Here is a 17,058-nt window from a genome sequence, read left to right as displayed (position 1 = left end):
GCGCATTAAAACTTATCTGGCAAATAGACAATGATTGGTTGTACCACCTGACGGTTCATTAAAAATATTGTGAAAAAATCCTTAAAATGTACTGAAATGTTGTTCAATAAACAAAACTTTTTAAATGCATAGTTCCTGACAAAAAATATGCATTCAATTATTTTTAAAAGATTTTCTTAATACATTTTCAGGAGCTTTTTTGTCAATGAGCTAAAGGACAAACCTTAATATGACTGTAGGTTCCTTACAATGTTAACCATTCCACAGAGAAAAATGGTGAAATATAGGCCTATTCATTTTGTTTCTTTCAGCAACCTGTAACAGGTTGAGTATTAATGCATCTTATATTAATGGTTGTCATTAAATCTGGATCTTGAATGAGAGCAAGATGCATTTTGTCCAAAAATTTTTTTTCACAACCAAAAAATATTATCCTATCATAATTATTTTGTCTGACTGTCAGCGGTTCTAATTACACTGAATTTATGATTAATTTATTTATTTTATAAAATGTGAGATTGTGCCAGGGCCCCCATGATACCATCTCAGGGCGCCCCAGGGGTCCACGGCCCCCAGTTTGAGAACCACTGCTCTAAGGGTGGCTGATATTAAAGTACCATGATGTCATCATCATACCATGGTATCACAACAGTATGCCGCCTTGCTAGACAGCATTATAAGTCATCATAAGTGCACTAGTTATAGCACGTTCTGATCAACACGCTTGGCTTGTCTCATTCAGTATGACCCTTACGTATGTTGTTTCTATGTGTCGGTTTCTTTGTGGGATGAAGACAAGGAACAACTTTTTGAGCACAAAGCAGGAAGTTGAAAAGCTGATGAAGAGAGTTCGGTCTGCAGATCAAGACCAGAAGCCCCCGGGACAGTGGACCATGGAGGGATTCCTCTACGTCCAGGAGAAACGTGAGTATTTTACTGAGAGTCTGCGAGCAAACAGGTCTGTGGCCTTCAAGTCCAGACACTTATCATGTGTTGTTTTTCATGTAGATTTATTTTTATCTTTTATAAATGACCTTTAAACAGTTTCCTCAAACTGTAGAGGAAATACCAAAGTAAAATTGCTGTTCGCATATAAACAAGATTAGATTACATTGGGTAATGATATCATTTCAGATGAAACCGCCTGGTCTATGAAAGAAAACATTGCCCCCTGGTGGACTGATGTATATTGCAGTCAAGTCTTCATAGCATGTATATGGGAAATAACAAATATATTTGCACAATTAATTATATAAAATAAATTAATTTTGAGATTTGGAGCATCAGAGTTTGATTTCAGTCATGATATGATCTTTCTCAGTCAATATTAAAGATATCAAGATCGTATTTTCACAGAATGTACTTTACTTTTCGTACAAAACAATAAATGACTTGACAAAAAATTACTTTAGGTGGGTTTTTTCCCGCAGGGGTGACATCTTTTTTCACTCTATGGACATTTCAGATTTTTGAGTATGGAAAGATGCACATTAAAATATTGTATGTTACACCTACATGTAATGTTTGTGCTGCAGGACCTTTGGGGTGCAATTGGATACGGCATTACTGTACATATGAGAAGAGCCTTAAGGGCTTCAGCATGTGCAACACCGAGACGAAGGCCACCAATAAACAGGTACAGAACTGATCGTGTGACTGTCAGCTGTAGGACGTTATTGTATCGCCTTATTATTGTATCATCTTATTGTCTTTTATCAGAATGGAGTAACAGCGAATCTCCCAGAGACATTCAAACTGAAGTCCTGCATCAGGAGGAAGACAGACTCCATTGATAAACGCTTCTGTTTTGATATTGAAGTGGTCGAAAGGTGGGTGTGGTCGCTGAATACACAGTAGCTTTTTAAGAAACATTTCGTGTCACCCAAAAATTACAGTCGACTGCAGAATAATTCATGACATAGTTTCTGATCCCTTTCATTTCCTGTTTTAAGAATGGCCTGTGTATTTTTTGCATGGTCCATATGTTGGTTATGCACTAACTAATCATATATCGTTCATTTTTTACTTACATAAGGTGACAAATAGTGTATGTACTGTACAGTATGTGTATAACAACCACATGTGCACTTATTTGTTTGCACACTTGTGCATATTAACACTCGACCAATCAGATCTGTGTTGGTAAGTAGCATGCAGACGTTCATTGTGTTTGTGTACATTGCCACCTAGTGTTTCGTTTTCTGACAGTTCACTTTGTATGTACCTTGTATGTCCCCTGCCCCTTCTCTGTTTATTTCAATGTAGAAATGCCACCTATCGTGGAACACTTTTCAGACAACTGCAATTTTTCTTTAAAGCCCGGTATGTGACCAGCCCAGTGTCTTACAGCGCAGATGCATGCCGAAACTCCGATCTCTTGCATTCTTATCAAATCTCACCCAATCACTTTTAAAGGATCGCATGTTGAAAACCCACCCCCTGCACCCGTAATTGATGCAATAACAATGTGATTTCATTTAACTGGCTGTGTGTGGTTTAACCCTTTCACCATCACGTACAGTATGATTTTAAAGCACTCACTTGACGTTTCTTATCAATGCAACAGGGTGTTCGGCCAGGCAAGATAGTAAAAAATATTATTTACAGCATAAACTCTAGGTCACTAGGTAGGCATCACAGGCCCTTTCCGAAGGCTTTTCCAAGGATAAGATATCTCATTTGGCAGGTGCTTTTATTCAAAGTAAATGTAAATGTGTTTTTTTTACACATACCATCACACTGCTCACTTTAACAAGCAGGATGGTAAAATTTAAGCTTTAACTGAGCATATAGCTCATTTATAGACGCTAAGACATTAGTGACAGCTGTTAAACAGGCCTGGTCGGGCTGCATGTGCAGCGAGAAATGCTTTAATGGCTATAATCTTACCTTACAGTTACGGTTTGCACAAATGCTGTCAAATCAAGTGTGATCCAGCGTGATTTATACCGTATTTCCGGGTGACTTAATTGGTGCTTGCGATTCAAAATGGTGTGAAACCGAGAGCCGAGATATATGGAGACTGATAATTTGACATTTATGTAAATGAAGTAGCACTTAATTTACATAAAGTAGCACGGTGTATATTGCAGCGCTTCTCATTTCCTCTAGTTTGTTTGATTTTGATGTAACCCTTTGAGGATGTGAGATTGACATCACATGATACATTTCAAGCCGTGCTTCTCACACTGTGCCAATACATGATGTGGCCTCTTCATGTGAGAAACTTACATTATTTAAAAATAATGGAATTGTTTTTTATTCAGATACATGTTTTTGGATTTTCACATCTTGTCTGTTTTTGTACCGATTTAGAAGACGGATTTGTTCACTTTTTTACACATTTGTGTATCTGTTTTAGTCTCTGACCTTATAAAATCTATAGCCGATCGTCCAAGACAAGATTAACCAGGACATGATTTCATGCATGATATCAATGATGTAACCAAACATTATTCCGAACAATCATGAAAGGTTTGCAGATTAAGAGGTCATGAACCGAAGAGTTAAAGCTGGTTTAAAGTTATTTGGTTTCCCTCAGGCATGGCATCATTACCCTGCAGGCACTGTCCGAGTCCAACAGGAGACTTTGGCTCGAAGCTATGGATGGCAAAGAGCCGGTGAGATCGAATTTTTTATTTCTGTATTACTTCAAAACACCCAGCCATGGGTCAAAAAGGGACAAACCCAGCCGTTGGGTTAACATATTCATATATGACCCAACAATGGGTTAAAACAACCCAGCATGGGTAAAATTGCAATCTAATGGGTTGGGATTGTCCTTCTTTTTAAAAAAATTCCCAGCATTATACAGGGTTTCCACAGGTCCTTGAAATCCTTGAAAGTTTGTGAATCTGGGAGAAAAAATTCAAGGCCCTGGGAAAGTCAGTTATTTTTTTGAAAATAATATACATACATAAATAAAGGTCATTGAAAGTGCTTGAATATATTTTATGCAAGAAATAAAATTCATATTATTCCCTGTGTAGTGTAGGATAATATCATACAAAATTCTAGACTTTTTAAGCACATGTGCTAAACCGTTAGCTTTAAATGCTTATATTTTCTGTATGCGAATGTTGATTCATACCAAAATGCTTTTTTGCATAGTTGTGTTTGACACATGAAAACGTCCTGGGTTACGTATTTAACTGTTGTTTCCTGAGAAGGGAACGAAACGCTGCGTCTCCCTTGCCATACTTCCTGCGTCCCTGTAATGACGTCTTTGTCAATATTTAACATAGCGATATACTTCCTGGCGTCCGCGTCACCCTGTCTTTGTCGTTAAGCCTCACCATTGGTTGAATTTGATACACATTTAGACACACTTACCCCTGGAGGCGTCCACAAAGTTTCACCGCAGTGACGCAGCGCGAGTTCCCTCGAAAGTGAACTGTAACAATGTATCTTAAAAGGTAACACGATGTAACCTTGCTCTCACTTCAAATGTGTCCCACATTTAGTCCTTGAATTTGAGGGTATTGGACCTGGAAAGTCCTTGAAAGGTCCTTGAATTTGAAGTTAACTAAGGTGTGGAAACCCTGATTATAAGAGTGTAGCTGGCAAACTTCAAGAACACCATAGAAACCATCAATCACTCCCTTAGCAACCATCCATAACAACCTACAGTCGCATCGTGATAAAGGATGTTTGCACAAGCAACCACCGCTTCATGCATCTTCTTCAGGATTTATAAATCTTGTTTTGCATTTTTGCAACAAATTAAAAATTAAAATAATTTTTCTTTTAGATCTACAATCTGCCTGCTATTCTAAGCAAAAAAGAAGAGAGTAAGTATTCATACTGTCATTTTCTATAGCACTGCTACAGTTTGATATCTTATTTTAAGTTTATATTATTGTACAATGCCTTTACTTTCATGGTATTTAAGTTTTATGGTGTTAGACCTCACATACTCCATGTTTAACACATTCAGATTTGTGTTCTGTTTCCCTACACTACATCCCTTATCTGTCTCTACTCTCTTACTGTATTTCTCTTCACAAGGTCATTATTATTACATTGTGTAAGGGCAGAATAAGCCGTATCCCCTGAGTCTGACACCAGCTAAATCCACCTATTGAACATGTTGCTTTTCATTTGCTTGTCTTTTGTAGCATCTTTAAATGAGGCTGGCTTTAATTTTGTGAGGAAGTGTATACAGCTGGTGGAGATGAGAGGTGAGTTGGGTGATGATAAATTCCCTCAACGTTTTTGTTGCATCTTTATTAGTACTACAGAAAGAGAGGTATACTTTTACTACTAGTAGCAATAATAATAATAATAGCAATTACAATAATTAAAGCATTTTATTTTATATATTTAGTAAAAGGAAATATAAAACACTGATAAAGATGTAAAATTACAGATTTAAAAACACTATTCAAAAAAGTAAAAGTACACAAAAAAACTACTCCATTACAATAACGTGAGTAAATGTAATTTGTTACTTTCCACCTCTGTTTATTAAAGCAATAAGCCCCAAGAAGCAGTGGGTTACCAGTTTTCTAACAGCTAAGGGGTGTTGTTAGTGCATAAAACCCCCTTAGCTGTTATAAAATGCACTGTAACCCCACTGCTTTGCGGGGCTTATTGCTTTTATAAAACGGTTACTTCATATGCATAGCAGGATTTCATAAAATAAAACACAAATAAGTTGTAATTATATTAGTACACATATTACTCTTCCGCCAAACAAAGTAGTTCCTCAGAATCAAGTGTGACTGAAACAGAGCGCAGTTCCCAACCAACAGAGATGCACCAAAGACACAATGAAAATATGATTTAAGACTGTGGTGTTTATTTTATAAATCACCATTCATCTAATTTATACATTAACATTTATATTGTGCATCTGTTGAAGTGATGATCAAATATGCTTGGAAGCATGCTGAACTCTTTCCCCGTCAGCGTTTTTTTTTTTTTTTTTAAGTTGCCACCCAGTTTTAGTTTAATGCCTTACAGAAAAATGATCTTCTTTAAATAAACATAAAATATCAAATGAAAGAACAGACCATCCGCTTTCAAACAACAACAACAACAAAAAAAGTTTCATCCTACCTTCAGTTGTTCTCTTATCACATCTCAAATGTTCAGCTAAAAGCGGAGATAATTCAATTTTTGCAAAGAACTTTTGTAAGAGATTCAGATCAAAACTTCGGTGTTTTTAGTGTTGAGTGAATGCGTTAGTGTTTAAGTTGGGTAAGATCCCCACCCAGTGGATAACGGAAATATGAATTTGAGGTAGAAACTCCTCACGGAACGTTTTCTCTTTATTGACGAGATGACTCAACGATATTTATTGACATTATCTGGATATCGCCATTAATTGTGCAATTGTAGACAAATTAAAAATGTGATTAAATACTGAGGTGTTTATTTTCATTAATCAGATACTTCTGTAATGCGGTCTGAACCGTGGGTTTACCAGGGTATTTTATCACGGCTTAAAACGTGTTTCCACCAATCAGAACGAAGAACCAGAACTGCCCGTTTTATAAAATGCGTTTTGCCCTTTAGGCACCGACTAAGATAACCTCATTTTCACTTTTGAACCGGGCCGCTCTCACTCTCTCTCCCTAGGGCACCTGTGATCACATAGCTTTGCTGTTGTTATAGTTTGAACATACTTCTAAAATACAATCGATACAAGAATTGACAGGAATGGCTCCATGAATCATTTTAAAAGTTATCCCAAGAAAATGTCACTCCTGTTGGCAGTTTTCCAGCGGTAGCGGCACCAGTATGAAACTAAATCTGCATTGTATTTCACTTTAAATTTGAAACAATGAAAGTAAAAGCAATCTGCCAAAACATGGTTCTACATTTCTAGTAAAATGAAACCATTTATAATTTTCCTAATTTATGGTTTAATGGTTGCAAAGGAGTATTTTCAACACTAATAGCCACTTAAAACAAGTTAAAGATATGAGGCATTTGCAATATGCACTCGCACAACATCAAACCAACCTGCAAACCACCCCACCCATTTTGCAAAAATAAAAAATAAATGAAACGGTAAACAGTCCACGGTGTATAAAAGTTAGTTGTGAGTGGGATGATGTGAATATGTGTTGTGTTAATGTGTGTGCAAAATTTTCCTCTCAGCAGGGCTCAGCACTACAGGTTTGTACAGAGTTGGAGGAATAAACTCAAAGGTGCAGAAGCTCATGACCACTGTCTTCTGTAAGTCCTTTCTATTGTTAATTCATTATCTAATAAATGATTTATGCATTTGGTAGACACCTTTATCCAAAGCAACATTTCAGCATGCCCCCCTGAAGTGTATTGCTGTAAATTGCTGTTGGTTAGTAGCAATAGTACAACCCAGCATAGGTTTATTTATTAACCCAACATGTATTCTATTCAATATTTACCCAATTATTATAAAGTAGATATAATATAGATAATATTTTACTTTTTATTTGTTTATTGCTTATAAAACAATATGTTTAAATATAATCAAAATATAAAATACAAGGAATACAAATAACAGCCTGACGTATGCACACGACTAACATTTCCTGTGTGTTTCCCCTACAGCACCCAAAGCTCCTCCAGATATTGATCTTGACCCAGAAACATGGGACAACAAGACCATTACCAGCGGCCTGAAGAACTACCTCAGGTTAGCATGTTCCTCGGGTTACACACTGACATTATTGCTAGTTAAGGAATACCCTGTGCTTTCTTCTGTTGAGCAGTCATGAGATGAAAATGTGTTTTTGAGAGAAACTGTTCTTGTCTCTGTCCTCTAGATGTCTTTCTGAGCCTCTTATGACATACAAGCTCCATTCAGACTTTCTTATGGCTGTCAGTAAGTTACAAAGCAATAATGTGAAATGTATTATCCATGGAAAAAAATGTTCTGTTAAGGTTATTGTTTATGTGGTGTGTCGTTTGTTTGTCTATTTTTTTTGTACAGAATCTGATGATCAGAACTACAGAGTTTGTGTGGTTCACGCGCTGGTGCATAAACTACCTGAGAAAAATAAAGAGATGCTGGAGATAATAATCAAACACTTGCTCAAGTATGTCCAAGCCTTTAGCTTTATTCTTATCTACATTTAATAAAAATACATTTTTTCTTATACATGAATCTCCTTAAATGTACTTTTCTGTTACATTTGTATAGGATACATTTCCAATCGCTCTATTGTCACTGTGTGTCATTCCAGTCATTATAATGACCATTGTGTTGTATTTATTTTTACAAGTCCTATAGTTTATCTAAATTAATATTCAATTCAAATAAATGTATTAAAGACATAACCAGATTCCCAATTTAGCATATTAATATAAAAAATGTCTATCATTATATATAATATTATAAAACCATTTTTTAAGTTAAAATAGAATCATATTTTTCCAGTAAATAATATTGAAGTATTCGTAGTCCGTGTAATAAGCTGTTTGTTTATTTATTATTGTTTTGTTCCTGCAGTGTGTCCATTCACAGTGATCGAAACATGATGACTGTGTCTAATCTGGGTGTGATCTTCGGCCCAACACTGATGCGTTCACAAGAGGAAACGGTCGCTGCCATGATGAACATCAAATTTCAAAACATTGTGGTAGAAATACTTATAGAAAATTTTGAAAAGGCAAGTGATATTTAAAATAACAAATGTGGCACTTACAGAAATGTTTAGCACTCAACTTGTTTTTGCACAGAACCATTAAAGTTTAAGTGTTAGCTTTTACACCAGTAAAGAATGAGAAAAGACATTCAACTTGGGACACTAACTAAAACAAAGCCACCTTTAAGACGTGCATTGAATTTAAATGCATGGTCAACTTTTTCCCCGTCATTGACGAGTTATTTCATCAATTTAGAGAAAATGTTTCTCTGCCAGTGACGAGAAAACGTTTCTCCGCCAATGATAAGTTTTTACGGTAATCAATTTTTCTGCTGTTATCCACTAGGTGTTGCTCTTACACAACTTCTAAAACACTGAAGCATCCACTGATCCAAAAACAGTAAAAACTCTGTATATTTTGATCATTGCTCTGAATCTGAATCTCCTTTAAAATGCAATTATCTCAGCTTTTTGCTCAAAATGTGGTATTTTGAAGAAACTTACCCATATTTGAGAGCTGATAAAAATGAAGATAGAATAAAACGGGTATTTTTCTTTCAAAAGCAGAAAGTCTGTTCTATCTTTTGATATATTGTATGTTTACATATTTAAAGAAGAACTTTTTCTGAAAGGCGTTAAACTTTTGTTAAAATCTTTTTTTTAAAGGCTGGTGCTGACTGACAACTTTTTTTTAAAATGCTGGCGGTCTACCAATTGATGTCTTAATTGCATTAACTCTTTCCCTGCCATTGATGAGTTATCTCGTCAATAGGCTTTATGGCCAGCTGCACTACTTCCTGAACTTCAGCCTGCTCCTGGTTCCTGTCTGCCATTATTGGACAAACTGATTAATCCAGGTGTGTCTGATTATTGTTGTTGCGACCATAGATATGTATATAAAGGCTAGATGGCTCAAGGCGTAGTCAGCTGTGTCGTCACTTGGCGGCCATCTTAGGTCAGTGCTGCCATAGTGCTGCTCCCTGCTGCTGTGGACGGAAGGTGAGTGACATACGCCAAATAAAATGCTCGTAACTTCCTGAATTCTTGACGGATTTACAAACGGTTTGGTTTTTTACAAACGTTATTAACGTGGCTATAATTCTGGATGCTTTAACATGTTTCATGAATTTTTTATTTATTTTTAGTATACGTATTCAGTGTCATAGGTACATCTTTGACGTTTATAACAAACCAATCCGTTTGAAAATCGGTAAAAAATTAAGCAAGTTATGGTCATTTAAAAGTACCTGCATCATTAAAACTCAATGCTACGAGTGAGCGAGCGCCCTGTCCTAAGATGGCCGCCAAAATGCGGACGTTCCACTCAATTGGCCATCAGCGCGGACGAGCCATCTAGCCTTTATATACATATCTATGGTTGCGACTACTGAGGTCAGGCACACCTGGATTAATCAGTTTGTCCAATAATGGCAGACAGAAACCAGGAGCAGGCTGAAGTTCAGAAAGTAGTGCAGCTGGCCATAAAGCCTATTGAGAGAAAAAAATGCATAAAAAAGTGTTCCTGATGAAGTTTTATAAAAATCTGTAATACCGCCAGTATCCACTAGATAGCACACTTACCCAATTTATAAAAAAAACTGAAGCAAATTTTAACTCATTTTAAACTCTTTGTATCGTTCTGAATCTGATCTCTAACAACATTTCTTCACAAAAATGCATTTTTTTTTTCAGTTTTTTACTAAAACAAATTGTATTTTTAAAGACAAATACCCATATTTAAGAGTTTATAAGCAGAGAAAAAATATAGATAGGATGAAAGTTTTTTCCCCCATTTTGTTTGTTTGTTTATTGTTTGTTTGAAAGCAGAGGTATTGTTCTTTCATTTGATATAGGTGTATGTTTATATATTGTTAGAAGAAAATTTTTCTGGAATGCATTTTGTGAAACTTTTGTGAAAATGGCGGGCAACTTTTTTTTTAAAAAAAGGCTGGCAGCGAATGAGTAAAAAATACAATGGGTTCGGTCGGTTCCCAGGGAACACCAATACTGATCAAATGTATAGATTGAATGCACTGTGTGCTGTTTTGGATAAAACACGTAACTGTTATGTTTTATTTATTTGAAACCTAAAAAAAATATATTTTTGTGAAATGTTTTACTTAAGTGCTTGTGCTAAAAATTTATTCAAACATTTGCTTAAACATTCAAATGCATTTTACCACTGTATATTACACACCAATAAGAAATATTTTTTGTCAGTTATTAAGTTCTTTTTTGTCCTCACAGGTATTTCACCAGGCTCCAGACCCCAACATCCCCTTGCCACAGCCTCAGTGTCAGGGTGGGTCCCGCAGGACCAGAGCCATCTGCCTCACGACTGGACCACGTAAACCCAAGAGTCTCTACACACCATCAATGTGTCTGGCAGATGCAGACAGTGAGTCTTACACAACCAGTGCTCTTTTCATCAACATCCCTTAAAATAAGATAACGTGGTGTCTGTTGGTCATGCAGGTGACACGTTCAGCAGTAGTTCTGGCAGCACTCCAATGGGAAGCATGGATTCGCTCTCCTCGCACTCCTCGGAGCAGAACAGCTCCTCCAAGACCCGCTCTTCACCGCAGCCCAAAGAAAAACCCCCCTTCCCCGACCTGCGACGGAGCCCTTCCTCCCTGTCCTCCGGTGAGCCACAAGCTCCCACCTGCACCAGCAGTCCAGAGCCCAACTCCAGAGAGGATGCGGGCCGTGGGGATGGAGACTCAGAGGATTCCCGAAGCGTGGGATCAATCCCGGCCACAGCCAGGTCTTTATCGGCACCTGCCAAAGCGCCTCACTTGGAAATAAAACTCAGATCGGCACAGCTTAATCGCTTTAGTGCTCCGTCTTTGAGGTCCTTACACACCACTGCTGGTAAGACACAAATATACATGTATCTGCAATTTACACCTAGATACACTAGTAGTAGCCACTAGTAGAGCATCAAGATACTGTATATATAACATATATAACAAAACCAAGATCATGGCTTACCAAATGTGTACATGTGTGACAGTTAGCATTTAAGCAGAAGCGCAAATAAAATAGATATATACAATAAAGATATTTAATGGGGTACAAAGTTATGAGGTAGAGAAGCAGAGACCAGCACCAATGCAAATGACTATCAGGTGTACATGAGAAATAAGATCCATTTAAACTGCATTTTAAATCTCTTTTTCTTTGAAAATCTATGTAAAAGTTAAAATATGTTGCTCTGCATAAAAAAATGAAGTCTTAAAGGTCATTTAAAGGTCCAGTGTGTAGAGTTTTTGCGACATCTAGTGGTGAGATTGTGAATTGCAATCAATGGTCAAGTCCACAGCTCACATAGAAAAGCTATGTAGACAAAAATGTCTCATTCAAAGGTAATAAAAACAAAATAGTTTGTTTTGTTGTTAACCACTGACAATATAGTTATCAAGTTTTAAATAAAAAAATATCACAACTCTTTGGTTATTTTGAGTGCGATGCTAATGGTCTAATCAGATTCAATGTATTGTGCTAAGCTATGCTAAAAATGGCAGTCAGACCCGGAGATTGGCTGAATGGATTTCAAAATGTAAATAATCACATATTTAACCCTAAGGGGGCTGTAAAATTAGCATATTTTCAAAAAAAGTGGAGTGTCCCTTTAAAGGGCCAATGTGTAGATTTTAGCGGCATCTAGTGGTGAGAATGTAAATTATAATTACTCACATAAAGAAGCTATGGTAGCCGCCACAGGACAAACATGTGGCCGTCTGTAATAATGTGATGTCAAAATGCACCCTATAGAGCAGTTTGTTCATTTAGGGCTACTGTAGAAACATGACGGCGACTTCTGTGTAAGGAGACCCGCGGTGTATGTAGATAAAAATGGCTTATTCAAAGGTAATAAAACAATACAGTTTATTATGTAAGGTCTTTATACACCACTGATAATATAGTTATGTAGATTATATTACATTTCTGTCAAGAGATCCTTCTGAAAGTTACACACTGCATCTTTAATACCAGTTAACAATATCATTAAATTTATCGCAAAAATATTTTTTTTACATTGGCCTCATTTATTTCCTAAAAGAGGGTACTGGTGATTCATTTATGTTTATATTTAATAAAAATGTTTCATATTGTCTGTAATTGTATTTTTTGTTAAGGCAACATCTAATAATTTGTCTTTCTTCTGTGGATTCTGTTCAGTTCGTAGGAGTTGTGTGGGCTCTGTACAGAGTCTAGCATGTGGGGAGCATAAAGATGTCAACAGGGCCATTAACTACCACGATCTGCCATCTAAAATGGTTCTGCGTCGAAAGCAAGATGACAACAAATCCAGCAATGGCTATCAGAGGCCAGGATCTGTGTAAGTCAAACTATTCATCTGTATTTAACCGCTGAAGCTAAAATGTGTCCAGGATTTGTTTTTGGACATTCTCTTCCCTGTGATCAAGATTAGTTGATTAAAGCATGAATATCTTATTTGTATAGTGTACGTATGATGTTAGAGAAGACGTTGTGTTTATTACTTTTGATAAAATCAGACGTTTATGGGTCAGGAACAAATAAGGATGTCGAAGATGATGAAGGGAAGTACTGTAATATAAATCTGTAAATAAAATCTCATGTAACTGTCATATAACAGACTGAAGCCCTATTCGTACGGTAATTGTTTCTCATAAGGATGTCAGTCAAAGTACATTTGCATGGCTCTTCAGTGATAAAACTCCTGCGTTGGGATAAAGATTAAATCAGGGGGATTTGCGAGCCTATAATTCTGCGAACCTGGAAATGCCTTTCTCATGTAGTTAATCATAAGATTATAATGCTATAAACATGTGTCCCTGTAAACAGAACGTAAAAAACATAATAAATGGTGCTTTTTCATAGATTTGAGACGGCAACAGGTTTTTGTGATGGTTGGGGTTAGGGACTGGGGTAGGTGTGTGTGTGTGTGTGTGTGTGTGTGTGTGTGTGTGTGTGTGTGTGTGTGTGTGTGTGTGTGTGTGTGTGTGTGTGTGTGTGTGTGTGTGTGTGTGTGTGTGTGTGTGTCTGTTTGTGTGTGAAATTGAATACATTTTAAAATTGTATTTAATACCTGTTGCTGCTATGATAATGGGTCATTTTAAAATGTTTTTGTACGTTTTTTTCTTTACTTTATCAGCTCCCACTTGCTGTAGTGGAGCGATGATGAAAGATTAGCGGGTTAGTGACGTGACGTTAATTATTTGGTGTCCGTATGGTTCAATTAATTGTAAAAGGGTTAAAATTTCAAAATAAATTTGCAGATTACTAGCACACATTCTTTTTTTTTTTTGAGGAAGAAATATTTGAAAGAATATTTGGGGGATAATTGCAAAAATTAAAATGTAAAAAAATTACATGTAAAATTAAAATATAAATATATTCAGACAAAATGTGTAATAAAATATAATCATCTAGTTTAGTGTAATATGATTTTTTTACATACATTTCTACATCATTTGTCAAAGATTATTTAGAAAACAGAGCTGTTTTCAGCATATGTCAAGACAAACATTACAAAAACTCATTAGAATTTACATTTAGAAATGACTCCTAAAATTATATTTTAAAATGATTATTATTTTCTTTTTTTAGGGCTGGGCATAGATTAATCTAGATTAAATTTTTTGCATAATATATGAGTTTGTAAATATTATGTATATTTAAACACACACAAATACATATATATACATTTAAGAAATGTTTTATTTATATATCATAATTTATTTAAATATAATATGGAATATATAAAAATATTAATAAAAATATAAATAAATATATATACACATGTAAATGTTTCTTAAACATGATTATGTGTGCACTTTTATTTTGAATGAGATTAATCTAGATTAATCTATGCCCAGCTCTACTTTTTTATGATTACGCTTATATGCCATCAAGGTGAATAAAATATTGGATATTTCTCATTCTTTGGCGCAATTGGCGGTTACACCATTTGAAATTTTTAGGTCCATTCAGTCTAAACTTTCATAAAAATGGTGCAAATTTATTTTTTATTGTATAAAATTAACATAAATACACTATGGGCTCTATCTTGCACCCAGCGCAATTGACTTTGTCAGTGACGCATGTATAATTTCCTATTTTGCACCGGCGCACAGCGGGTTTTGGGAATGAACTTGTGCTCCCTGGGCGGTTCAGCGCAAAAAAGAGGCGTGTTCCGGCGCAATTCAGTTTAAAGTCAGTGGCGCGTTGCGCGTTGTTCATTATGCTATTTTAAGGGCGCATGGTTGACCATAATGTATAGCGCGCACAACGCGCATACACTTTGCATCTAATCTACACAGATGCAACAGTTATTTTTGCAAATCATAAATTGTTACACTTAAAAATATTAATACACGAGATAAGGGAAATAATAGTGGTGAGCATTGTGGTGATAGTTTTTATTTATTGTGTGGCTGCGTTAAAAAATTCTCATGCAAATAACGATTAAAATATTTTCATAAGTTTGTTGTGTTGCTGTATTACGTTTATTTTATGTAAATAATAATTAAAATGTTTTCATAAGAAACCTTAATGTATATGAACTTGATTTGTAAGAGTACTTTGGGGTTGGACCTTGCTTGCGTTTCTTGGGTCCGATTTCAAAGCCCCCAAACCCTTTCAGCGATGAGGGTGGACGCAGCGATGTCCTCTGCTGGCGTCAGGTCCTGTGTAGAGGCAGATCCACCTCCCGTTACACGGCGTGCCAGATTTATGCTGGCAAGCGTGGGATTCCCCCGTCTCCTGACATCATTGTAGCGCTTTGCGCAACGATGGGGATGCCAGCTGAAGAGACTGTGGCTATTTCCTCTCACGCCTGTTTAACCGACGCTGATTTGGGCGGGTTTCTCCTATCCCCATACAAAACAACTTCTCTGTCTTTGACTGCTCTTACAAGAACGGGGGTCTCCTCGGCTGTAAACCGCTCCTGGCGTACGCCTGGTAAATCCGTCATAATAATAGCAACCCGCCATGGAACTTGCGCCCTTGCGTTTAAAGGGAATGTTGGATAGCGTTCTGATTGGTTTATTTGACGTTACGCCCAAACCACACCTATGAATAATGAACCTACTTCAGACCAACCCCTTATTGATTTGCGCCCGGCGCAAGAGTTATTTCTCATGCCGGGAAAATAGCAACAGCACCCAAGATCCGCCCACAAACTCACTTGCGCGTTGCGCTTCGCACTTGCGTTTCAGATTGTTAAAATAGGGCCCAATGTGCATTGAAATAAACCTGATGCATGCGTTTAAAACAAGTTTTTAAAAGATTTTTGAATTTCTCATCTTGCCAAACGTTTAATTTTTTTTTGTCACTGACCCCACAGAGATTATGGATAATGCTTCCAGGATTTGTCCGGGATCATTTGATTTTTGGTTTATTCACACAGGGTTCAAACGGGTCCTTGGAATCCTTGAAAGTTTGTGAATCAGGGGGAAAAAATGTAAGGCCCTGGGAAGTTTTTGAAAATATACATACATAGATACAGATCATTGAAAGTGCTTGAATCTATGTTATGCAAAAAAATCCATATTATTCCCTGTGTAGTGTATGATAATATCATAAAAATGCTAGACTTTTTAAGCACACGTGCTAAACTGTTCACTTTAAATGCTTATATCTTCTGTTTGCGAATGTTGATTCATACCAAAATGCTTTGTTGCATAGTTGTGTTTGACACATGAAAACGTCTCTGGTTACGTATGTAACGTTTGTTCCCTGAGAAGGGAACGAGACGCTGTGTCACCCTTGCCATACTTCCTGCGTCCCTGTAACGCCGTCTTTGTCAATATTTCAAATAGCGATATACTTCCTGGCTCCCGCATCACCCTGTCTTTGTCGTTAAGCCTCACCATTGGTTGAATTTGATATACACATTCAGATGCACTTACCCCTGGACGTGTCCACAAAGTGTCACCGCAGTGACGCAGCGTGAGTTCCCTTGAAAGGGAACTGTAACAATGTATCTTTAAAAGGTAACACAATGTAACCTTGCTCTCACTTGAAATGTGTCCCCATATTTAGTCCTTGAATTTGAGGGTATTGGACCTGGAAAGTCCTTGAAAGGTCCTTGAACTTGAAGTTAACTAAGGTGTGGAAACCCTGTTCACGATTTGATTCAGAATCGATTCTTGACGTACTAATTTGCATATTTGTGACGTCATTATGTCACATTCGCTCTCAAAGCCAGGTTAATGTTTGCGCTTTTGCTATTAGTCTCTGAACTGATATACTGTACTTTAATGCAACTAAGTGATCAATAATTTTATTCTTATATACATATATTGTTTCTGTTGTAGAACACTAAAAACCAATAAAACATCGTAATTAAACGTGACATTAATTCTATAACGAACTGACTAATGTTAAGCATCTAGCATCATCATCATACACAGTGATTGGCAGTATTACTGTATTTATATAATGCAGCGCACCCAGCGACTGAATAACAAACTATGTGCATATTTTTACA

At 36.5% G+C, this 17,058-nt stretch overlaps 1 protein-coding gene across 5 annotated transcripts in view; it reads left to right on the top strand.

Annotated features, from left to right (window-relative positions):
- The window catches only part of arhgap42b (Rho GTPase activating protein 42b), a 141,558-nt gene that overhangs the window by 110,508 nt on the left and 13,992 nt on the right, over nt 1–17,058 (top strand). The window contains exons 8-22 of one of the 5 annotated variants that reach the window (XM_065265128.2): nt 795–924; nt 1,536–1,636; nt 1,720–1,829; nt 2,266–2,322; nt 3,542–3,620; nt 4,751–4,790; nt 5,118–5,180; nt 7,111–7,185; nt 7,543–7,627; nt 7,758–7,816; nt 7,925–8,030; nt 8,444–8,603; nt 10,827–10,977; nt 11,055–11,450; nt 12,762–12,921. In XM_065265128.2, the coding sequence (XP_065121200.1) occupies nt 795–924; nt 1,536–1,636; nt 1,720–1,829; nt 2,266–2,322; nt 3,542–3,620; nt 4,751–4,790; nt 5,118–5,180; nt 7,111–7,185; nt 7,543–7,627; nt 7,758–7,816; nt 7,925–8,030; nt 8,444–8,603; nt 10,827–10,977; nt 11,055–11,450; nt 12,762–12,921 (1,772 nt within the window). Of the gene's footprint in view, nt 1–794; nt 925–1,535; nt 1,637–1,719; nt 1,830–2,265; nt 2,323–3,541; nt 3,621–4,750; nt 4,791–5,117; nt 5,181–7,107; nt 7,186–7,542; nt 7,628–7,757; nt 7,817–7,924; nt 8,031–8,443; nt 8,604–10,826; nt 10,978–11,054; nt 11,451–12,761; nt 12,926–17,058 lie in introns of those variants that run through there. The other 4 variants (XM_065265127.2, XM_065265131.2, XM_065265130.2 and 1 more) reach the window with 4 other exon arrangements.

The sequence above is a fragment of the Paramisgurnus dabryanus genome, chromosome 9, assembly GCF_030506205.2.
Source record: "Paramisgurnus dabryanus chromosome 9, PD_genome_1.1, whole genome shotgun sequence".
NCBI classification, from domain to species: Eukaryota; Metazoa; Chordata; class Actinopteri; order Cypriniformes; family Cobitidae; genus Paramisgurnus; species Paramisgurnus dabryanus.
The sequence above is the reverse complement of the archived record's forward strand: the minus strand, read 5'-3'. Positions and strand labels throughout refer to the sequence as shown.